Source organism: Chelonia mydas, chromosome 24 (assembly GCF_015237465.2).
Source record: "Chelonia mydas isolate rCheMyd1 chromosome 24, rCheMyd1.pri.v2, whole genome shotgun sequence".
Taxonomy (NCBI): Eukaryota; Metazoa; Chordata; order Testudines; family Cheloniidae; genus Chelonia; species Chelonia mydas.
In genome coordinates, this window is record NC_051264.2 from 9,765,193 (window position 1) to 9,789,670 (window position 24,478).

The 24,478-nt window shown below is 53.6% G+C and overlaps 1 protein-coding gene across 17 annotated transcripts; it reads left to right on the top strand.

The window, feature by feature from the left end:
• Positions 1 to 841: 841 nt before the first annotated feature.
• USF1 (upstream transcription factor 1) lies at positions 842 to 24,144 on the top strand. 17 transcript variants are annotated; one of them, XM_037882843.2, is made up of 11 exons: positions 842 to 865; positions 12,835 to 12,924; positions 13,533 to 13,582; positions 14,246 to 14,364; positions 15,876 to 15,977; positions 17,298 to 17,496; positions 18,299 to 18,386; positions 18,757 to 18,815; positions 20,341 to 20,435; positions 22,372 to 22,500; positions 22,957 to 24,144. In XM_037882843.2, exons 2-11 carry the CDS (start codon positions 12,917 to 12,919, stop codon positions 23,044 to 23,046), a joined length of 939 nt encoding a protein of 312 aa, XP_037738771.1. In that variant the 5' UTR covers positions 842 to 865; positions 12,835 to 12,916; the 3' UTR covers positions 23,047 to 24,144. The 17 variants fall into 17 exon arrangements, with proteins under 17 accessions (XP_037738771.1, XP_037738767.1, XP_043391239.1 ...); XM_037882839.2 differs by lacking the exon at positions 842 to 865 and adding an exon at positions 867 to 1,001; XM_043535304.1 differs by lacking the exon at positions 842 to 865 and adding an exon at positions 867 to 1,001 and having other exon boundaries at positions 17,298 to 17,490.
• Positions 24,145 to 24,478: the final 334 nt, after the last annotated feature.

A 24,478-nucleotide genomic window follows, 5' to 3' on the forward strand; every position in this document is an offset into this window, starting at 1 on the left:
GCCTGCTTTAGCCCCGCTGCGCCACCGACCGGACTTTTAACAGCCCGGTCAGCACTGGTGACCGGAGCCGCCAGGGTCCCTTTTCAACCGGGTGTTCTGGTCGGAAACCGGGCACCCGGCAACCCTATTAAGAGGCTGGGTGGGCGCCGCCTGCCGCCTGCCTACGGGCACGGGAAGGGAAAGCTGATGGCAGGAGGACACGAGGCAGAAAACGACCATGGGTGCATGATGTAGTACCCGGGAGGTCCCTCCCAAAGGGATTGGCAAAGGAGCACAGAACGGGCCGCCGTGGGTGCAAATCTCCAGAAATGGAGAAGCCACGTCAAATGGGGGGAGGAGGGTTAAAAAACCCCCTAGGGGGTAAAATCCCTAATACGGGGGAGAAGGTTTAAAAAAAAGTCACTAGCGGGTGCAGGGGGAACCCTAATGGCGGGTGAAGGGTGAAACCCCCCAAATCGAAAGAGGAGTAAAACCCTAATGGGGGGAGGGTTAAACCCTCCCAACTCTATATAAGAGGGGAGTAAAACACCCCCAAGTCCCCACCGAGCTATGGCATTTATATGGGGGCAGTAACCGAACCCCACTCCCAGGGGCCCACGAGAGCCAAGGGGCAGCCTGGGGGCCGGAATGCCCTTTGCCCCTAGCAAAGATGACCGGAACTGTGTTCTGCCCTCAACCAAAATGGCGCCTGCCAGACGCCTCTTGGCCCAAGGCATTCCCCGCCACCGGAAGTCGGGGGGCATTAAGCGAGCCCCCGCCGGAAGTTGGCTTGGAGAGCGCACTGAACTAAGATGGCGCCCGCCGGAAGCAACGGAACACAACGGCACGTACTAAGATGGCGTCCGCTCGGGAGCCCTGACGCAAGGTGCCCGGCACTAAGATGGCGGCGGGGAGGAGGGTGGGGGAAATGAGCTGCGCAGAGCGCCCCTTACTAAGATGGCGGCGAGCGGCGGCTCAGCGAGGGGCGGGACCGGGTTACCGCCCTGTTTCCGCCCCGCACGGTAATGGCGGCAGCCGCGGCGGTGGAGGGGGAGGGTGCGTTGGGCGAGTGCGCATGTGCAAAGCTCCATGGAGAGAAAAGGGGGTGAGAGAGCAAGAGGGATAAAGGGAAAAAACAGGTAATGGGCCCGTGGGGAGCGGGGCTCCGCTGGCGCGGTTCGGCCCCTGTGGCCCGGCTGATGGGGAATGGGCCGGGGGGCGGCTGGCTGGGAGATGCCCAGACTGGGGGTGGCCCGAGGGTGGGGGTACAGGCCGGGCCGGGGGTGGACTTAAGTTGGGGGAGGGGGTGGCCTGGCTTTACTCCCTCCCTCCCTCCCGTCTTAGGGTCTCGGGGGGTGCTGGTTGCACCCGGGACTGCGGTGGGTTGGGGACCCCTTGGGGCTGAGGGGTGCAGTCCCTCGTTCCTCCTGCAGCCCCCTGTCACCTGGCTGGGGCACGTTGCCCCCTTTGCCCCAAGTGTGCTGTAGCCCCCCTGACTGCCCCCTTTTGTGAGAGGCCATAGGGCCCCCTCAGTTCCCTTCTGGTATTATGGGGGTGGTCCTCTGACCCCCCTCAGTACTAGGTGCTCTGCGAGCCCATTCCCTGCTCTGAAGAGCTCTGGGCATCGATGCCGCGGTGATGAACAGGGTGTAAGGCCCTGGATAGACTAGAACCGAACATCTGAATGCGAGAAGCAGGGGAGGTCCCAGTACAACCAGTGTATCCTCACCAGCAACGGACATAGCTTGTTGCCTTAGTGCTACTGGCCTGGCCTCATCCTCCCTGGTCTCTGTCCCCTGGCTGAATTCCTACATGTGTTGGAGGGAAGCTTTTATTGGGGAATCTGTCTGGTGCATGTCAGACACCAAACCTCTTCTCTCCTCCCCTGCCAGGTGTGATTGGTCCATCCCCTCCCCTGAGTGCCCCTGTTAACACTAACCTGATGAACCTGAACCCTCCTTCTCTGTAATCCTCAGTCATTCATCAGCCACATCTTATCAGGAGCTGCTTAGCTGCCTGTTTCCTCCATGCACAATAATAAAGGCTTTTGTTGTTATCTCATATCGCTCACCACCACCCCCGCTGGGGGAATAGAACTGTTTGCGTTTCTGTGCTGAGTCTTTGTGGTGAGATGGTGTGCGTGCGTGCAGGGAATACGCAGGGTGCTGCTTGCGCTCTCTTGCAGCCATGACATCCAGATTTGCACAGGGGCGATCTGTTATGATTGTGCTTCATTTATGTTTCCCTTTTATGTGGGCCTCCCATACAGTTTACTTTTCTGTTCTAATGTTTAGATTGCTGAAAACACAAAACAGACAAAGAGCTTACAGCTGCTCTAAACACAAAGTAACACTGGTTTAACTAAAGGTGTGATTTAAATTCAATGCAAAACCCTGTGTAGATGCTCTTAAAGTGATTTAAACCTGGTTTATATTGGTTTAGCTTTTTTTAGGAAACAGCCAGATGCAAGCTAAACCACGCAGCCAGTTTTAAAGTGATAGAAGTGTCCACAAAAGGATTTACACTGGTTTAACTGCAATTGGCTTCTAAACTGATCTGGGTTCTGTGTGCAAACAAGGTCTTATAGTCTTTTGCAGAAGTTGCACTGGTTTAATCAATCTTCACTGCTAAACTGATGTAAATCCTCATGTAATGCTTATAACCAATGTTAAACCAATATATCTGTGTAGTTTGTGCATATAAACTTACTGACACAAGCTAAAGCAACATAAACCAGGTTTAAATCAAATTTAAAATGTCTATGCGGAGTTTTGCTCCTGTTTAACTAAATCAGTTTTTTAAAAAATGTGTTTAGTGCAATTTTGTTAGTAGATCAGGTCTTAGGTCAATATAATGCACAAGTTGACAGTTTCAGGCCATGTTGTGCAGTGTTGTTGTGGTGAAGATACCAGCACTGGAAGGCTTTGCACAGGAATTGGGTTTGAAAGCGGAGAGGTGAGGGGCTTTGCATGTATAACTGGTCTGAGCACAGGGAGTGGTATGGAAAATATGTGAAGCCAGGAGTGGGAGAAGGTGACAAAGGGAGCAGGTGAGAGAAAATGCAGAGGCAGGGGAAGAGCAGAGATATAGCCAGTGTCACACTCCTGTTGAGTGTTAAATGTGAGGATGTGGAACTTGACTCAGGTGAGAGAATCCAGTGAAGTGGGGGTAGGTGTTGACAGCAGCAGATTGCTGGTGATGATTTTAGCAGTAGCTCTAGACTGGAGAGGGAAGAGGTGAATAATACTTAACCCTTCTAAGCACACTCCTAAACTTGAGAGCTTTACAAACAAATCTCTCTATGGACTTTCCCTGAATCAACAAGAGGCTCATTTAAAATATCCTTGTACTAGCACCAGTGGAAAGTCTTCCAAATATCTAAGGCCCTGATCCTGCAATCTGCCCTGCATGGGTGGACTCTTACAGTGAGCATTGCGGCTCCTCCTGGGTGTAAGGGGCCTCCTTGCAGTATCAGGGCCTAATTTATTAAACTAATCATGCGCTGCTTGTTGATACATTAAAAATAAATCAGTCGTGTGTGTGTGCGCGCACGCAAGGTGCACAAAAGTGAGTGCCCGACTGGCTGTGTTGTTTTTATTTAGCAAGAATATTGACAGACTTCTGCCGAGGAACTTTTTACTGTTAGTGCATAGATATTGTGGTAAGATTAGCTTCTGCATGCATTTAAGTTGTTGCTGTTGAAACAAAACAGCTGCTATGTTAAACTTGGCCCATAACTTTAAAAAAAAAAAAAAAAAAAAAAAGCCTGGGCCCAATAGAAATGCCTTCAAGTGTTTTGAAAAAAGTTCGAGTGCAAACATTTGTTCAAAGGTAAATAGATGTTCCCCTGTCCTGTTTGAACCCCAAGCCTTGCACTATCAAGAATGTGAAAGTGAAGCTGTCATCCAGTGTCCAAGTGGGGAGAGATGATTGAAGGAAACAGAAGGTGAGGGGTCAGAAGTTTAAGTTTAAGATTTTGTTTTCGCTTCTGAAATGATTTTGGTGACAAACTCATGTTTCTGTGTGATCCTTGAAGTTGACTCTGTAACTTCAGCTTTGTTTAAAAAAATGTAAATAACAAAATACCCTTGGGAGGTAAAGATTATTTTTTAAATGTTGGGGGGTTTTTTTGTGAGGGGGAGAGAGAGATGAGGAAAGGAAGATGGAAAAGTGAATTTAAAAAAGATCACACCCTTTCTCTACCACTCTGCATCTCTGAGCCATGTCCACTGGCTTGGTAGCAATGAGTTTTCACTCCTGTTAGGCTGCAGAGCGAATACGGCTTTGAGAGTTGGATCTTCTGCAGAGTCTTTATTTGAGGGGCTATCAATTGTTTGATAGATTGGTCTCTTCCTTAAATGATAGTGTCTAGTTACCAAACCATTTATTAACGTCTGACTGCAAACTTCCTACTCATAACACCTCGGCATATTAAAATGTGGTGCTACAATAGTACAAACAATAATTAATAACGATAATCTGTGTCCGGGGCTTGGCAAAGTCTGCTTGCTGGTGGTGAGTTAGCAGCTTTCCCTGGAGAACAGGGTGGTGAGAGAGGCTAAAGGCATCGACCTCTGTAGAATTCTTGAGGTCACGATTTTATGTTTAATTTATTGAATGATTTTGGTCCTGGCTGCAGAGGAAATCCTCAGCAGTCGTGTTGGCCTGGGTTTGCAGCTTGTCCTTGTCGCAGCTTGTAGCCTGCCCAAGCAGTATTGGAGCGAAATTAATGGGACTGGTCGCTCTTCACGCAGTTGGCCGAGCCCTGTGGTAGTCGCAGACGAGTTGTGTTGTCACATCTGCCGCTTGGAAAAGTTATGAGCAGAAGTAGCACTAGAGGTGGCGTACAGGAAAGGGGAACTCCAAAAAGATGCTGGGTAGGGGTACTGTAGCAGAGACCTCCATCCTCTAGAGCTACCTTCTCCTCCTGCTACCCCACATAGTCCTGAATCTCGGGGGCAGGAGGAGGGAAGAAGAGAGCACCTTCCTTCTGTTTCCCCTGGAAAGCAGGACTGCAAATATATCACACATTCTGGTCCTAGCTGGAGGTGGCACAAAAAGCTGGTAGCAATGTCAGCACACGTAGCATTTGATTTATACCGAGCTTTTCATTCATAAATCCCAAGGGGCTTTACAGCTGTGAGTGCAGTCATCCCCATTTTACAGATGGGGAAACTGAGGCCAGAGGATGTAGTGAAGGCCAAGACTATGACAAGGTTATAAAAAGAACTAGATACGTTTCTGGAGAATAGGTCCATCAGTGGCAATTAGCCAGGTGTTCCTAGCAGCCTCTGTTTGCCAGAAGCTGGGAATGGGTGACGGGATGGATCACTTGATGATTACCTGCTCTGTTCATTCCCTCTGAGGCACCTGGCATTGGTCGCTGTCGGAAGACAGGATACTGGGGTAGGTGGACCTTTGGTCTGACTCAGTCTAGCCGTTCTTATGTAATAACTGTCCCAAGGTCACACAGCCAGTGAATAGCAGAGCTGGCACTAGAACCCTGGGGTCCTGACTTTGTCTGCTGCCCACTCTGGGACCCTAGGCACACTTCACATGGGGCTCTGTCTTTCTCTGTGATGTCAAAGGTTTTGCAGTTAAGATGAATGGGACAGTTCACCCCTCTTGGCTCTTATTCCAGGGAGTCTGCGGACTCAGGCAGGCATCACTTATGCTTTGGTCAGGTTTTCAATCTTTTCCTGTGTCTGAAAGAGCTGGGAACATTCTCTGAACGAAAGCTGGGCCTATAATGCCTAGCACGGAGTTCAGCCCCGCCCCCAGGCCTATCTATTGCCTATGGTAGGTAGAAGTGCTGGACCCTTCCACAGGTATCACCTGTGGATCTTGCCAGTGCCATCCCCTCTCTTATGTTAGCCTCTGGGCTAGTAGGTTTTCTCGGACTACTAGATGACTGGTACCTTTTTCAAGCCTTGTCTTTATTATGGGTGTAAGAGCTGGAAGGAATCCATGTTCATCAGGAATCCATATACAGTATGGATGTCTTGTAGCTAGAGATCCAGGAGGCTCCTTTCATCAGGGATCTTAGAGTTAAAACAAAGTGCCACATCAGTCTCTTTTCTGGGTCTATCCCTTAAATTGCCACAATAGCATTAGAAAAAAAATAAGGCTTAACACTACAGGAGCGTCCTCTTCTTCAGTAAAATGTCTATTTACAAAATATGCTCCAGCTTTTCACTTTAATGGTCATTTATTTCCTGTTCAGTGAGTTGGCTAAAGAAAAAAACTTCTTGTCAGATACTTTAGTTCGCTTGCTCATACTTCCTTCTTCCAGCTGTGGAAGATCATTCCAAACTATCACCAGAGAGAGAACACAGAAACAGGACAAGCCAATGGTTTTGTTAGATCCATTCCTTAAAGGGAAGCTGCCTTTTGCCTCTATCTGCAAACTTCTCACTGATAACACCTTAGATTGTTAAAGTGGAATTTTTAAAATGCAGTATTGCCTTTCCATTCCCTTTTGCTTGTAGTTAACTTACTGCCTTTCCCACCCAGCTTGGACAATGCACTTGAACTAGTCAGTTTAATTTCTGATTCTAGTTAACTGCATTTTCAAGGTTTGGCTTGCCAGCATCCCAGGGGCATATTGATGTTGTGGGATGAAATGTTTTCAGGGGATTATTATAAATGTTTCCTGGAAACATTTCATGTAATTTAAGGTCATAAGGAAGCACTAGGTCATCTACTCTGACCTCCTAACAGCGTTGCCATCTCTTGATCCCGTCTCCGGATATTGGTGTTTTTTCTTTAAGGCCAGCAAGGTAAGGGTATGTCTACATTTAAAACGCTACGGTGACACAGCTGCAGCACTTCAGTGCTCACTACAATGACAAGAAGCATTCTCTCATCGCTCTAGTTAATCCACCTCTCCAAGATGCGGTAGCTAGATCAACAAAAGAATTCTTCCATCAACCTAGTGGACCATACACCAGTGGCTAGGTCATCATAGTACTGATATGTCTAGACTACAAAATTCTGTCCACCTAATTTACATCAGCATCGAGCCACCGCTGTTTTTAGATCGCTTGTGTGTGTGCACACTTCGCTTCTTGTGTCAGCAGTGTGTGTCCTAACCAAGAGCGCTTGTATTGATTGTACTGTCAGTGTAGGGCATTGTGAAATGGCTCCTGAAAGCTAGTACCAGTCGACTGGAAGCAATCCAATGTCTACACTGACACTGTGTTGACACATCGACCATGACTCTACGCTGCTTGGGGATGTGGTGTTACTAAATCAGCCCAGACAGGCATTTACATTGGCAGGAGCCAAACTGAAGTAAAGGCACTTCCGTAGCTAGGGTGACGCAAGGCAGCTTACGTCGACCTAACCAGGTAGTGTAGACCAGGCCTACATCTTTCAGGGTCTGTGGATTTTTCACGCTCCTGAGAGACGTAGCTATGCCGATGTAAGTTCCCAGTGTAGACCAGCCCAAAGTCATGTAAACACCCCAATAACCGGACCAACATACAGTATTCATCAATTATCACAGGGCAGCTCCAAATCCTTCACAGTTTATTTTTACAGTACCTCAGTTTGGGGAAAAAATATGGCCTGTCCCTGTCCCCTGACAGTTGAACAGTGTAAACCTAGAGTGAGCATCTGCATGCTGGGGTGACCATTCCCATTGTAGTGATCTTATTTGAGAGGTTTAGGGACATTTCTTTGTCTGGTTTCTGTTACAGCCTTGGAACCGGCATTTGCTGCTTGTGGTAGGGGCAGCAGTAACTTAAGGGGCCAGACTGATCCTTTTCTTCAAGACACTAAACTGGCTCAGGGTGTTGGGATAAACTCTAACCTCACAATGGTAGGGATTAAACACAAAGCGTCGTGGTTTCACTTAGTATTTGGTTTTGAATTGATGTAGTGAACTCGTACAGAACTCTGAGGGGACGCTCTCAATTTGATTTGATTGATTTTTAGCTTGCATCAACCCCTTGCCAACTTAAGCTAAATCAATCTTTACCCTCTTAAGTTCTTTCCATCTAATGACTGTGTGACACATCCTCTGTCTAAGGGACATATCTGGCCCCCAATACTCTAGTATCTGGGCATTTCACAATTTATCCTGACAATCCCCCAGTGAGGCAGGGCAGTGCTATTATCCTTGTTGTACCAATGGGAAACAGAGCTAAGTGATTTTCCTAAGGTGTCACAGCAAGTCTGTGGCAGAGCAGGGACTTAAACCCAGTTCTCCCACGTCCTACGCTGGTGCTCTAGTCACCAGTCACCCTGCACCTCTGCTGATGGGAATGCTGAGTCTCAGCCTGTTTTTGAGTGGGATTCGTGTCCTCCTCGCAGACGTTGCCCCATTTGATGTTATCGGCCCCCTGTTGGCTATCTCAGCTGAAGGGCCAAGCAATGAATGGTGTCATGGAGATGGCCCTTCTTTAATCAACTACAGCTGCTTCTTCCAGGGACACAACTGCCGTCCATGCTGTCACCTTCCTGCTGCTAAACCAGAGGGGTTCGGCATCCAGCGAGTCGGTTCATCTCCCTTCCCCAGCACTGTCCAAAAGCTGGTCGTGCCCCCCGCCCCTCAATATTAAAATCCTCTCTCCAAGGCTGGGGCTGGGAACCCAACAGCCCTTACAACAAACCATGAGACTCCAGAGTCAGCCAGCTGGAGGGTAAAATCAATCATTTCCCTGGTTAGTGGCATGTTAATGAATGATTCATGTGCAGAGTACACTGAGCAAGGGTGATCCCTGTTATGCAACATGGAAGCAAGAAGCCTAAAATAAACAGCGGCCCAGGCAGCTGCCAACTAAAACACTTGAATAGGAGGAGAAGAGAAACAGAGCTCTAAAGAGACGCGCCAGGGAGCCGGGTGGATGAGGAGCAGAGGGGACGCTTGAGTTACTGCTCCAATTTCTCTGTGGAGACGGGGAGCCTGCAGAATTGAGAGCAGACTGTAAAAGGAGGCAGTATTCTCTGGTGCTCAGAGCAGGGCATTTGGGGCATGTCTTCAATTGGAAATAAGGTGTGTTCCTAACTTGTGGTAGCTTCCTAATGAAGCCAAGGCAGTTTGTAGCTTCTGTGTGTGTTAGCATGGCGAGGTGAAGGCTGTGGGGAGGCGAGGTGTATTTATGTGTATTCCAAGGGCTTTCTCACAGCTAGATGCAGTGAGATCTCCTTATGGTGTTACTTCAGTTCACTTCAAGCCGAGATTTGGCTATCCCAGAATCAGTATATGCTGAAACAAATGGGGGCTTTTATTTGGCTGCCTGATCCCCAGAGGGCCTCTACCCTGAGTGCAGTGGAAGCAGGTTCTGCTGAATAATTATAGTCGCACAAAAAGATAGCGGGGGGGGGCATAGAGGGGACAAAGTTGTGCTGTTAATTTTAGTGGGGACTAAGGGCCATCCAAATCCCTGAGGCAGCTTTGGAAGCCTCTGCTGAGATGGTTTCAGCTGAGATTTGAAACAAGCTGAGGAGTCAGTGAGGTGGAGAGAGACAGGTTCTGCAGAGGGGAAGGCACTCTCGCGCCTGGTGGCAGAGGCAGCCTGAGTCAGATCAGCAGTGGAGTGGCAGCGGAGAGACATGGTCCAGGAAGTGAGATGGAGCAAGTCCACAGAGGGTGTTAAAAACAAGGAGGAGGATCCTGGATTGATGGGGGGGCTGGTGGCGGGTGTGAGAACAGGAGGCAGCTGTAGCAGAGAATGGAACTGCTTCTTTTGTGCGGTGCAGGGAGACTTTTGTCTATAAGGCACTTGAAGATCCTTGGCTGAAGAGTGAGTGATGGGGATAAGATAGAAGTAAGGCAGGTGATGGGGTTACTGCTAATGATCTAGGCCCCCAAAGGTGTCTCCTTCGGGTATAACAGGAACCTTATTACTAGATAGCTCTAATTGTCTGTCGTGTTGCTCAGAGCACACAACAGTGTCCTGTCTCTGGCAGGAAGAACACTTTGGGTCTGGGACAATGTGAGCAGGAAGGAGTCATGGCAGAGGGAAAGCTGCCCTAAGCAAAGGGGTAGCGTAGCACAGAAGGTGCAAAACCAAGAGGAGGAGAAGGAGGCAGAGCAGAAGGAAATGAGTGGAGGTGTGTGGAGGGTGAGCGGGTGCAGGGTCACCGAGTGGAGGTGTGTGGAGGGTGAGCGGGTGCAGGGTCACCGAGTGGAGGTGTGTGGAGGGTGAGCGGGTGCAGGGTCACTGAGTGGAGGTGTGTGGAGGGTGAGCGGGTGCAGGGTCACCGAGTGGAAGAGAAGGCTGACACAGTAAAAGCCATTCAAGGGGATTCGAGGAGGCAGGAGGAGAAGATGGTTTTACCATGGAGCACTGGACACATACATCATTTGGTACTGAGCTCCATACAAGATAAAAGTAGCGCGTGGTAAAGGGGGTGAAAGCTTGTAACTGATAGATCTCAAAATGTACTTGTTAATGGGGAATTATCAGATGAGGCTGGTTCCTAGTGGCACCCTGCAGGATTGGGTCTTAGCCCAGCACAGCTTCTTATTTTTGTCAACACTCTAGAAGGAAATATAAAATCATCGCTGATCAAGTTTGCAGATGGCATACATGTTGATGGAGTGGCAATCACTGACATGTCACGTACACAGAGCCATGTGGATTGCTTGGTAAACTGAGTGCAAAGATCATGTATTTTAACACGGCCCAATGGAAGGTCTTACATCTAGGAACAAAGAACTCAGGTCATGCTTACCTACATTTGGGGGATGTATTCTGGAAAGCAGAGGCGCTGAAAAGGGCCTGTGGATCCTGGTGGAAACCAAGGAAAATGAGCTTCCAGCATGATGCTGTGGCAAAGAGCGCTAATGTGCCTCTTGGTTGTACAAGCAGGGGAATGTTGGGAAGGATTGGGCAGGTGGTGGTAACTTTGTCTGTGGCATTATTGAGACTATTTCAGGAATAGTGGGTTCTTTTTAAAGTGTGGACACCAGACCTGGAGGTCGAAAATTGATGGGGGGTCGGAAATGAGTTACAAGAATAATCCAAGGCCTGGCAAACCTGCTTTACAGTGAAAGTTAAGCAGCTCCATCTATTCAGATTATCAAAGAGAAGATTGAGTGGCTACTTGATTAGTCTCTTAGGGGTTCCCAAACTATGGGTTGTGACCCAAAGGATACCAAGGGGTGGTGGTGAGACACTGAAAATCTACGGAGGGGTGGGTGTGCCAGACCTTCGTGGCATTGTGTGGTGCCCACATCCGTACACACATCATGCGTGGTGGGTACCATTTTGTCGGCCATGCTTGGGGAGAGGCACCAATGCCCTTGGGGAGGCTCAAAGGGTAACTCCTCGAGGTCATTTTGGTGAGATCCCCTGGCAGGGGGAACCCATCCCAGTGTTCCTGCATGGGGCAGGAGTAGAGGGCCGGGCTAGGAGAATCAGCACCATGTGACAGGGACAATGCATAGATCCCCTGTTCCTTCTCCCCCAGCAGCTACTGGTACCTGGCACTGTCTGGGCCAGGCAGGCACCTCTGGTACTGGGACAGGCTGAGCAGCTGCCTGTGGCATGAGTATGCACCCTCCGTCCACCTCAGCGCTTCCTGCACCTGATATCAGTGCCTCTCCCCAAGCCTGGCCAATACAGGCAACTACCCCCTTCTCCCTGACCCCAACAAGTCCTTTTCCCTACACTCCCAAACACCCCTAATGCCTCTTTCAGCTCAGCTAGCCACTCCAGCACCCAACCCCCCTTAGGGTCTCCCCCTCTTGGGGTTAAGACTTGGCCTTCTTCCTGCCTCCCCCATCAGTGTATTATGGAGAAACTTCTGGGGGGCACCCCTGGTAGGCTCGCTGTCAACCCCTGGGCCCAGCCTGGAGATCGCATTGCCAGAGGTGATCCCGAAGAGGGTTGTGGCATGAAAATGTTTGGGAACCACTGGTCTATATGTATCTACACAGGGAGAAGAGATCTGAGAGTAGAGAGCTCTTGGATCTAGCAGGCAAAGGCAGAACCAGGTGCCAATGGCTGGAAGTTGAAGCTAGACCCATTCAGACTAGAAATAAGGTGCATGTTTTTACCAGTGAGGGGAATTAACCTTTGGAACAACGTCCTGGGGATGTGATGGGTTTTCCATCATCTGAAAGTCAAGACTGGATGTCTTTCTAAGCAAAGCCAAGATACTGGGCTGGGTGCAGGAAGCGCCATGTGATGTTCTCTGGCTGGAGTTATACAGGATGCCAGACAAGATGATCATAATGACCCTTAAATCTATGAATAGGCTGGCGGGGGAGAGGAGAAGGTTACTTTAAGCCAGGCTGGGAGAGACTGCGGCAGTGTCAAGGGAGAAGTGACTGGGTGCAGTAAGAAGCTGGATATGGGTAGGAGGCTTGTCTACGCCACGCAGCTTTTAGCGACAAGGCTGTGTCAACACAGCCTTGTCGCTAAAAGTCAGCATGTGTAAACGCTCTTTGTCAGTACTTTTGCTGACAAAATACTTCCAGCCCCGCGAATGGCGTTAGCTGTGTCGGCAGGAGAGTCCTCCTGCCGATAAAGCCGCGTTGACACTGCCACTTGCGTCTTTTGTCTTTCGTGAGGGGGCTTTTTTAAGTACCCCTGAAAGACAAAAGTTTTGTCGACAACTTTGCAGTGTAGACATACCCAGGGAGAAGGAGATAAGAGTCTAAAATGGTGCCAGCTTGTGAGGCTGAGCGGTCGAAGGATTGTTCAATATCTCCACTCAGAGGAGGCAGCAAGAAGGCTAAAAAGGAAAGGCGAGCAGTTCTGTGTGGGGCACCCAAGAGTAGAGATTGCCAGGCAGTTAGAGGCTCTTGACTGGAGGAAGAGTGTGGGGTAGAGAGGGAGTTCTGTCAGTCCTCACTGTGTGGCCCCTGCCTTTGAGAATCTGTGTTCCTCCTTCCCCCAGGGTTTGGAAAACGAGGCTGTGAAGTGAGAGGCACAAGGGAGACTCCAAGACCTGCTCTTCTGATGCATAACAGAGCAAAGAGATGAAGGGGTAAGTACTGGAGAGACAGATGTGTCTTTATCCAGATGTTACTCTGCCACGGACCTGCAATAAGCAATAACAACTACAGAACTGTGAACAGGTGGTCTCCAGATCCCTTCCCCTCTCAATGGCTCAACTTTCACTCGTTTGACTCAGTTGATGAGCTCTCTGTGAGGGTATGTCTGCGTTGCAATCGGGACAGCATGTGTAGACATACCTGAGGTTGCTTGGATCCAGCAAACTGGCTACAGACAACAGCGTAGCCACTAATCACGCAGCTCCAGTGCTAGCATGGTTAAGCCTACGCATGCTGCAGTCACGCCTCCTGATTGCAGTGTAGACATACCCAAGAAAGTCTTCTGGGCAGACAAGACCTGAATTTTTGATGTAAAAACACAAGCAGTAAAAAAAAGTAACTTTCACTGTAGCCGACCCAGATGTGGAACAGAAAAGACGGTCATTGACTTCTTCCCCGAGTCTATTCCCCCTCCGGCTAATCACGTTCCACTTGGGGCTCCGCTTTTCAGAGCACTTGTGTTACTGACCCCATGTCACCAGCTGCCACCGTGGAAGCCTTGTTGTGTTCTGTCCTCACTGGTGGCTTGTTCCCTTTGCAGACAGCAGAAAGCGGCTGAGACTGAAGAGGGCACTGTGCAGATCCAGGAAGGTGAGGGGCGACCTCCATCCCCAGCCTTGGGAGATTTTCCCCATGGCATTCTGCAGCCAAAGCTCTGCCTAGGAAAATGCCACAGTTCGGCACTGTTGTTCTCAGTGTTGAGGCCCAGGGTGGGGTGCCCAGGGAATTGGTGATGCTGTGTCACCGTTTCCAATGCAGCTCAGGTTGGAGGTGCCGGGATCTCCCTGCCATCTGACGGCTGTCTGGCGGGCTGGGTGAAGTGATTTCAGATGGCTGGGGAGGGGAGGTTGCAGATCCTGGTGGAATTGCTATCACAGCTGGAACCCATCGGTCCCCTAGGAGTGCCAGCCTGGTCTGTGACAGAGACCAGTACCAGCTGCTTCAGATGTAAGAACCTGGCTGTAGCAGAGGTGGGATAATCTGCCCCCCACATTAGGTCTCTAATAGAGACAGAAGCATGAGGTTTAATATCCTTCCAGAACTGTTAGCATAAATGCTGCTCACTCTTGATCTCCGGAGAAATGGCTGGTCCTGCTTGCATCTTGCTAAGCTGTTGGCCTCAGCAGATCAGGACCTGTCATAGAAGCTGGGAACTGTCTGGCGAGGACAGGGCATTGGGGGTGGGGAACCTTCCGTGGCTGCTGCCTGACGATTTCTTCCCTGGCATGTGCACCTCTGTTTTCTTTCCTGAAGGTGCAGTGGCGACAGGCGAAGACCCCACCAGCGTTGCCATTGCCAGCATCCAGTCGGCGGCCACTTTCTCCGACCCCAACATCAAGTATGTCTTTCGCACAGAGAATGGCGGGACTCAGGTACGCCTGCACGGTCTCCCTGCAGCAGCAGCTGTCTCCAGCCTCCTTCTTGCGAATAGCTCCCCCTCCTTTATCTCCTGGGGGGAGACACGCTCAGGCTGGGTGGGGGTGACTCTTCCTAGACCTGGAAATGCCCTGCTGGGGCGGGTGCAGGATGAAGAAATGAAACACAGACGCTGGGATCCTCATGTTTACTCCTTGGCCCTATGCTGGTATATGCGAGCCAGCGTGGAAAGCTTGCAGCTCTGTGGGCAAACCCAAGTGCACAAGAACCTAGTCTCCAGTCTAGCTAGGCCAGGCTAGGCCTCTCGTTTGCATCTGCTCTGGGCCAGATTGCTGCACCTCTAGGAGGGACAGTGCACCAAGTGGGGGAATTGTGCCTCCTGATTCTGGGATGTCCAAGGTGCCTGGGTAGCCACCAGTGCAGTTAGGGGGTGGGAAGAGGGGACCAGGCAATAGACGCATGGGCAGGGGAAAGAGAGGAGCAGCGAGGGCTACAATGCAGAGTTCCAGAAAAGCTAAATGTCCCTGGCCTGATGCTCTGTGCTGAGCCTCTGCCGTTCCTCTGGACGTTGTCAGGAGCTGTGAGCGCTCCCCACCTCTGCATGAAAGGCAGATAAAAGAGCATGTTACACCCTGCCATGTCGTGCATTGCCCCAGGTGTTAGGGGCAGGGAGGGGCTCTGCATGGCCATGAATGGGAGGGCAGGTATGAGTGAGACCGTCTCCCTGGCCAGACCTGGTTGGCACTGTAAGGAAGTCTGAGGCCCTGTCTGAGGTCACTAGGGAGTCTGGCTGCAGTCTACAGGCACCTACTATGGGCCCGGGGTGACCTGGTTAATGATCTGTGCAAACGAGGTAGCCACCAACTAGTTGTGGCCAGGCGCAGAAACAAACCCCGTCCCAAGATGAGGATGGGGACAGCTGCCCATGCTGGCTTAGTGGCATCTAGGCTTCTACCACCATCTGCGACTTTGGGCTGTGAACAGCCTCGCGTGGCACTGGAGTTGCTGGGTCGAACATCGGGATAGACTGATGGCCGGATTGGCACTGGGCATGGAGTGTATTGACAGAGACTCGGGCTGGGCAGCAGTGGGATTGAGTAGGGACCATCCCTACGGGCAGGGGGTGTATTCTGGTTAAGTGCTGTAATGCCGCTGCAGGGCTCTGGGGCTTTGGCCGTCGGCCCCAGCCTGCCATCCTTGCTCTCTGTTCCCATTGCCTTACAAAGGGACCTGAGACCCCGGGGCAGGAGGGCTTGTGAGGCCAGCGGACAGGTTCAGCAGTAGGTGGCTGCTTGCGTGTTCATAGCGAAGCCAGGGTGACTGGGGCGCGGGCGCGTTCTGGCCAGTGTGCGCGCACATGCGGTAATCAGGGCTTTCCCTTTGCCCTGCTCTCTTGTCCGTGTCACTGCAGGGCAGAGGGGAGATGGGGGAGGTCCTAGGGCTGCCTTTTCTCCATCCCGGACAATGAGACCCAGGCCGCGAACAGCCTCTTGGCTTTCTCCCCTAGGTGATGTATAGGGTGATACAGGTGGCTGAGGGGCAGCTGGATGGGCAGACGGAGGGCACCGGCGCCATCAGCGGCTATCCTGCAGCACAGTCCATGACCCAGGTGAGTGGCACTGGGAAGGAGCCGCCGTGGCGACAGGAGGAGGTAGCGTTGCAGGTGCGTGGCAGGCTGGGGAGGTGCCAATGCACCGAGGCCTGTACAGCAGCTCACTCGGGGCTCATCACGTCTATCCCAGGCCTTGATAACTCCCCTGTTCAGGCCAGAGACCCTGGTAACAGATGGCTAACCAGTGTTGGGGGCTGGGGTGGTTTGGGGGGCAGGGCATGGGACATGGAGCCTTTCACCCCTCAGCTCCCAGTTCCAGTCTGGCCCAGGTCAGTGTTACCCCAAGTCATTCTCCCAGGGAGTGGTCACAATCCCGTTTGTGGCTCTTGGCCCAGCTCTTTGTGGCACCGATTGGGCCATGTAGCCCAAACTCTCCCTTCCAGCAGGAATCCCTCCAGGGCAGGAGGAGCCCTTGGGGGCCAGGACACCAGCCCTGGCCCTGCCCCAGCCTTATCCGTTCTGCGAGCGTATAGATGACTACGGTCCGCAGGGCTGTCCGTCCACTGAGCTGTGCGAAACGGGTTCTGGAGGAGGGGTCGCTCTACATTAGAGGTTCCCAATGGTTTGTTTCTGAATTTCCCTTTTTGGAAATTCATGTCCCATGTGCGCCCCCCTCACAGCCAGCCACTCCCTGCAGTGGTCAGGGGGGTCTCAGCTGCCAGGACCCAGCTTCCTGCCCACCTCGCTTCCCCACTACGCAGGGGAAGCGGAGGGGTCGTGCTGAAGGGCTGGGCTCAGGAGGGGAAGTTGAAGGCTGCTCACAGTGGGAACTGCTCCCCTCCAGACCCCAATCCTTCAGCACGACCCTGTTTGCGTCCAGTGGGAGGAGTCGGGGGCACAGGAGGCCCTGGGGCTGGCAGGGGAGAGGATCTGTCAGCAGGGGCAGCGCGTGGGGCTCTGTGCCCTGGGGCCACAGTGAAGGAGGGATGGCGGGGCTCTGTCGGCAGGGGCAGCACGCAGGGCTCTGTACCTAGGGCTGTGCTGAAGGGCTGGGGTCGGGAGGAGGTTGTGTCTGGCTTGGGGGTCAGTACTTCTGGGGTGCAGACTTCTGCTCCCCACTCAGAGTCCCCACCGGCCTCCCCGGCAGAGGAAGGGAACTGCCTCCTGGGGGCTGTGGCAGTGAGACAGGTAGGGAGCCTAACTGGACAGCTCAGATCGCCCACACAGAGCCACGCCTGCTTCCCCGGCCAGACAGAGCCCCCTCCTTACACCAGCCCTGTAGTGTGATAACCCCGTCATGCCCCCTGGGGACCCACTCCCTACAGTTTGGGAACCTCTGCTCTAGATCTCGCTCTCCTTCGCTCCTCTCTGCTGCAGGCTGTTATCCAGGGTGCATTTACCAGCGAAGATGCTGTTGAGACAGAAGCTACAGCCACGGAGACCCACTACACGTACTTCCCCACGACAGCCGTGGCAGACACCAGCACCTCCGCTGGTGCGGGGACCACAGCCACCGCGGTGGTGACCACCCAGAACTCAGAGGCCCTCCTGGGGCAGGCCACACCCACTGGTACAGGTTGGATGACTTCGGGGCTGGGACACCCAGCCTGCGTTCTCGGGGCCTGTCTCCCGTGACTTGTGCAGCCTGCTCCGGCGTGGGTTAGCTGTGGGGTTCTTGATGCTGGCGGTGCGGACTTTTGCCCTGACCACGCTGATGGGCTTCCTTGGCGTGGCGTGAACGTTGACTCCCCAGCTTGCAGGGCTGCTCAGCCTGGAGGCTGCCTTGGAGAGCTGGGACCTCCTCCCCTTAACAGCAGCACAGAGAACACCAGAGCGGGGTCACTCTGCCCCAGTAGGGCTTCACTTGCTTTATGCTGGGATGTTGATTCTAAACTGGTCAGTTTGCCTTTTGCTTCCTCTCAGTTTCACTGTCTGCTTCTCCCCAAAGCTGTTCCCAGTAATGGGGCTGTTTAAATTCAGAGAAGACACCTCAATGCTGATTTGATTTGGCTCCGTTCGTCCACTGTTGTTCCTAGACCTAAATCCTGGCCCGTACAAATCTGTAGCCTCAGAGGTACTGAGGATTGCTGGCTCCCACTGACTTCTGGGAGCTGTGGCTGCTTGGTACCTCCCAAAACCAGGCCACAAATTGAGCGTCCCCTAAACCCAGAGGTTCAAGCCCTGTTTGTTGCATCCAGAGCAAGTGCTGCAGATGCATTTCCCTCCTGTGTCCAGATATGCTGGCAGCGCATGAAGCCAGTGTGGTCACCCCAGAGATGGGTCAGCAGCGCTCCCTCGCCCCATGCATGCGGATTTTTCTCTTATCTTGTGGGAACGTTCCCCTTGTGATCCCATCTCTTGTGTTTCCAATTGTTCAGGGCAGTTCTTTGTGATGATGTCACCCCAGGAAGTTCTGCAGGGCGGAGCTCAGAGATCTATCGCACCCAGGAATCACCCCTACTCTCCGTGAGTGTTTGTCCAGCCCCATGCGTGGCTTCTGACCCTGCTTTCCTCCCCCTTCCCTAGTAGCCTTCTTTCTTATGTCTCCCATTTGTGGGGAGAGTGGGAGTCTCTGTTCTGATCCACAGCTATGGGGAGCAGCTGTGGGCTGTTCCATGGGGCTGGGAGTCGGGATTTCCCAGTTCTGTTCCTGGCTGTCCCGCTGACTTACTGTTTGTGTGTCGTTACACCACTCCCTGGCTCAGTTTCCCACCCTGTAAAACAGGGCTGATGTTGCCTCTGCCCTGAGGAAAGCGCTTTGAGATGTGACATGGGGCTCGTTGTTCAGTGCTGAGCCTCTGCGTTACACTGTCTGGTGGGGTTGCTTGCTTTTCAGGAAGTCCGAAGCTCCTCGGACGACCCGGGATGAGAAACGCCGAGCACAACACAATGAAGGTAGGGGCAGAGGCCCTGGGGGGTGGGAAAGTTTGGGGCGTCCTCCATTGATGGCAGCTTTAGATCCGAGGGGAACCTTGCCTTTAGAAGTAGATGTAAGGAGCGGTTTCCCTTGGTTAACTCTTTATCTGTTCCCACCCAGATGGAAAAGCTCTGTTAAGATGGAAAGCACCTGTCAGTGGGAGCGCTGTAGTTATCAGCCCAGGAAATCTGGAAGTGCACAGGTAGGGCACCCAAACAGGCCTTAACTCTGCCTCCAGCCATCCCTTAGTAGTTCCCCTCCGACCTAGGGCTGACCCTGAAAACCCCGTATGTTCTCCACCTCTGCAGGCTCCCTGTAAAATGGTACTTTGGGAGCAAGGGTTTGAAGATGCTCAGGCTACAGCTGTGGGCATCTTAAATGTGGCCACGCTTCTGTCCTCGTCCCATCCCTAGCATCTTTCAGCGTGAGGCCTTTCGGAGGACATCTGGATGAGCCGCTGCCCTTGTGGGTACTACAGCAATAAAGAAGGCTCTCTGCTGTCGCGCCGGCTTCCCTTCCCAAGGTAGCGCCTTCCTGCCCCAAGGTGGGCCCGGGGGCTTGTAAGTGTACGTGCCCAGCTCCCAGTGTAACTGGCAGCGCAGGGCGTTCTAGTGAAGAGCAGGGGCTGGGGCCCTTCAGGTCTCATCAGCCTCTCCCTCGGCTCTCCGGACACAGCATAAGGCTGTACGAAGGGCAGCGCTTGCGATCCCAGGTAAAGGACTCCAGTGTCTGCCTTCAGGGACGTGGCGCGGCATGTTCTAGACCAGTGGTTCTCAACCTGCGGCCCATGGGCCGCTTGTGGCCCATCAGCACACAGCTGCGGCCCACGTGACATCCTCAGGTAGTATTGGGTTCGGCCTACATAACACATGGTAAATAGGTTGAGAACCACTCTTCTAGACAGACATGGTGCCTCAGGTTCCTCCCCCAGCCTAAGGGCATCAGGAGCAGAGTTAAGGTGATTTGGGTGCCTGGCCTGTGCGTTGCGCGTTTGTCAAAGGGTTGGGTCCTTAAGCTTAACCTCAGCTCCGGGTTTCCAATGACCGTGTTCTCCCAGCACCACAAAGCAGCTGTGCCTGCTCCCCAGGCAGGGGGCTTTGTTCCCACTGCACCAGACATGGAAACATCCCAGCAAGGGAAAGGGTTCCTGCCCTACTCACTGGGCTCTTTGTCCTAATGAGCCTAATTAGCAGTGTCACCCCAACGAGCCTGGGGTCCCATCTCCAGCCCCCATCCTACCTTCTCCACCCTTCCCCTCTGCAATCCAACCCCCACCAGACCCTTTTCTCCCCCGTACTCCCATTTCCATTTTCTCTCTCCTCCCAGGATCCCACCTCCAGCCATGGCAAGGGTGGGTGTGGAGATATCTGTCAAGGAGGGCCGCATTCAGCCCTCAGGGCACAGCTCTCTCTAGAGAAACTTGGGCTTAGATTAGGGTAGCTATCTGCAGTCCCAGAGGCCGGGAACCTTCCTGAAATTCCATCCCCTCTTTCCCCACCCCAGTGGAGCGCCGACGCAGGGACAAGATCAACAACTGGATTGTGCAGCTCTCCAAGATCATCCCAGACTGCTCCATGGAGAACACCAAGTCAGGGCAGGTAAGGGAGCCTCCCCCGGAAGAATTGGTCACAGTCCAGGGGCCGGCATAAGGGGGCCAAACTGCATTGCCTGCATTTCCCTTTGCCAGTGTCGAATTCAGCCCCTCTCTTTAGAACCAGGTGCTTCCAGTAGTGCCCCTGACCTGAGCAGGTGGTTGGAGGATGCTGTGAAGAGGCCTTTTATGGGTAGGTCGTTGGCTGAAATCTGCCTCAGACTGACAAGCCCTGGTGCTCTCAGATGTTATGCAGATGCTCATGTACCTCCAGTTTTCTGTGCTGATGGTGCAGAACTGTGCTCTGGAGCCTGATTCATTGAAAAACAGCTCTGAAATCTCGAGTCCTCGAGCGTGCAAAGAAGCTTTTCTTAGAGGGAACTGCTGGTGCCAGGGCCATCAACTGCCCTGTTCATCCCTATGGGATGTTAACACTGAACCCTAATGATGTTGGCTGTGAAGGTCACAGTCACTGTTTCACTGCTGTCAGCAGAAACCCCTCCAATTCCCTCCCCCTTCGCCAGGCTGCCTCTGCTGGGCTGACAGGGAGGGGATTGCCCCTCCAGCTCCCTCCCCCATGGCCAGGCTGGCTGGGTAAGAAGCAGCAACTGACTCTTGTCCCTGAAGTAGGCAGACATGGCCCTGGGCCAGGAAACGCAACGTCTCTGCCTCGCTCTCCCTGCACAAGGGCAGGAAGGTCCATGCCCAGAGGCGTTTGCGGATGGCTGGGCAGCGCTTTGCAGAGGGTGATGTTCATGCCGAGCATGTGGCTGGGCGGAAAGGGTGAGCGGGAGAGAGACGCCCAGCTGAAGAGAAGGAGAATTGCTTTAAGCCCCAGATGGCTCTGGAGTGATGGAGGGAGGAGGATTCTGGGTCCCAGTGTATGGAAGTAACTCCCCTCCCCCACCAAAGTGCTGGGCTTGGGGCTACCTAGCAAGACCGTTTCATGCCCCTCCTACAGCATTGCCCCACCTCCACCACTCCCCATTCCCAGGCGGTGGTTTGTGTGTTCAAGGTGCTCCTTTGTGCTCACGAAGTGCGCCAAAGGCTGGTGAGTAGCTCTGCCCTCAGCGCCTCCCGTGTAAGGACTGGCCCTTGCCCCTTGTGTGCAACACTCACTTTGCGCTGTTGTAAATGACTGCAAAAGGGACCAGGTGACAGGGAATCGGGATCAATGAATCCAGCCCGGCCTACGCACCCACTGTAGCAGATTAACTAAGGGCTGGGAAGCTAACTGACTTCAACAGGTGCTGATCCCTGCCTGGACACTCTGAATTCAGTCCAGCCCGGCTCCTGTCAGTCTAGTGTCACTTGATTCCTAGCAGCACTAGCTCGCTTGGGGTGCGGGGTAAATCATATTCATTGCATCCACATGGGGCTGCGTTGCTGTGATGAAACCAATTTACAACCTAACTGTAGCTGGGAGGCAAACATTTCTGTGCAGCCCCGTCCCCTGCCAGCCCTCAGCCTAGCATGGCCATGGTCCTGCTCGAGTGCAGCCCCCTTCCTGCGTGCTTAGAACTTGTGGAGAAGCCTCCTCCAAAGGGTGAATTGTGCAAAAACCCTCCTGTCTGCTCCCGAGTTTGGGCCGAAGCAAATCCCTGTGTAGGGTGATTGTCACTGAGAGCTGGGCTCCTGGCCAGTGGGGCTGGCAAGGGGCAGATGCAGCGAGGAGGTTTCTGAGGCCGCGCGCACACAGACTTGTGCCACTTTAGCTGAACCGGTGCATGCTCCAGTGTAAACGCTTATTTCAGTTTAGTTTAAACCCCTTGCTGATTGGATTAAGCAAAGCTGCAAGGGGAGAATGGGAGCATCCACACAGGGCTTTGCGCTGGTTAAAGGGGTAAGGAAACCCCAGCTTAGCAGGGGCCGAGGCCAGCCCCGGTGGCGGCGTCCTGCTGCTCTGGCCCACGTCCCTTCCCAGCTGTGTCTCTGTTCTGCAGAGTAAGGGAGGGATCCTCTCCAAAGCCTGTGACTACATCCAGGAGCTGCGGCAGAGCAACCACCGCCTTTCCGAGGAGCTGCAGGGCCTCGACCAGCTGCAGATGGACAATGACGTCCTGCGGCAGCAGGTGAGCACGGGCTGCTGCTGGTCGCTGCCCCGCCGGTGCTGTGGGCAGCCATCCCCTTTCGGCCACAGATCCAATCCAGCCCAGCTGGAGGGGGGCTGGGAGCAGCGGCCACCTGCCTGGTGTGTCGTGGCCAAGGGTCAGGTGACTTTGCCCTGATCCTGTTGAATCTGCTGGTCATTGGCCTCCTTGCCTGGCAGCTCCAAGGACTTGAATGGGCCACAGGGACTGGACTCCACCTGCAGCCCAGACTGCCCAGCGGCAGGGTATGTTCGGCCTGAGGCCCAGGACAGGAGAGGAAGAGGCTGTGCCAGGCTAGCCAGCCCAGCATTGTTCCTGTACCCCGTGCGCCCGGGACAGCTGTAGGGGGTGGGTCGGGGAAGGCACTTCCAGCCCTGTCTGAGGAGGCAGCGCCCACCCCAGGGCAGATCCCCAGCCTGACCTCCTCTCCCCTTCCAGGTGGAAGATCTCAAGAACAAGAACCTGATCCTGCGGGCGCAGCTGCGTCAGCACGGGGTGGAGATCATCATCAAGAACGACACCCACTGACTGGCGAGGGGCGTGGGGGGAGCGGCTGAACCCCAGGCCTCGGGGTCTGCCAAGGCACAAGGCGAGGAGGGACCCCCCCAGTCACGACTGCCCGCAGGAGGCAGCTCTCGCCTGCTGATGCTCCTGACCTGCAGCGCCTCACTCTTGCTGTACAGACCCGAAAGCAGCAGTGTCAGCGTCCTGGGGCTGAAACCAGCGCTCGTGCCTCCCCTCAGAGCTCCCCCTGAGCCTGGCCCAGAGCCTCAGCCTGCCCTGCCTCCCCCTAGAGCTCCCACCCAGCCTGGGCCAGAGACTCGGCCTGCTGCCTCCCTCCCCGGCGGAGCTGGTTTGAATAAAGAAGCTGACGCTGTCTCTTTAAAAGTATTTTCATTGCTGTAGTGGAACGAACTGGTGTTCTGCTCTCGGCGTGGCCCCCGCTTGTGGGCAGCCAGGCAGGGCTTGCGCCTAGTCACGATGCCACGCATGCTTGTGTTCGCCCCCTGCTACGTCTCCCCTCGGTAGCTCTCCCACGCATGTGCACACAATCTCAGGCTTGCACAGTAGCACGTCCACCCATCAGCCCCGTGCATCCCCTCTCCCGTGTGCTGTCACGTCCTCGTCACCGCTGGAGCTGGCACTGACATACGCTCTTTGTCCCATTTCACCCCTTTCCTCTCCCCAGCCCCGCTCAGCTCCCCCACCTGCTCCTACAGGGAGAGGGCCACTTCTCCCGGAGCCCCGCCCCCACCCATGTGCTCCTCCCTGGCGCCCTCACCACCCCCAGCCTGGCCTGTCTGAGCATGTGCCATGGAGGGCAGCTACCAGCACTGGGGAAACACTGCTCTTCCCCTGGCGTGCCCTGGCCCTCCTGCCTGGAGCGCGGTAGCCTGTCTCCAGCTGGCCTTCCCTGCGGGCACTGTCAGCCAAGCCACTGACCCTTTCACTGTGGGGGAGGCAGATGGCGCTGTACCGTGGGCAGCAGCTGCCCCAGCAGGGCTCTGCCCTGCCCCTCCACCCCCCTTCCATGGCTGGCACTGCCTGGCTCTGCTGGCCTCTGACTTTTTTTAATTCTCTGAATTTAAAAAGCAGAATAAATAAAAATAGTGATTTGTTTTTCCATGTGATGCTGCTTTTATTTCACTGGCAGGGACCCCCCAATCCAGCTCTGGAAGGGGTGGACCGGAGAGGGGGCAGGGAACCCTGCTGCTACCCCCTCAAGCCCCCAGGGCTGGGCTACTGAAACACAGGGCCAGCTCACCTGTTGGGGGGGGGGGGGGGCAGAAGGGTCACTGCGATCACTAATCTGCAGTGCACAGGCCCCAGAACTGCCCCTAGCAGGGTCCCCCTGTAGGACCTGATTCCCTCCTGCCACCTAAAGGCTCACAAGAGGATGTCCCATAACTCCTGAAGAGGGGGTGCTGGATATGAGCTATGCAGTGCGAGGGGAGGGGGA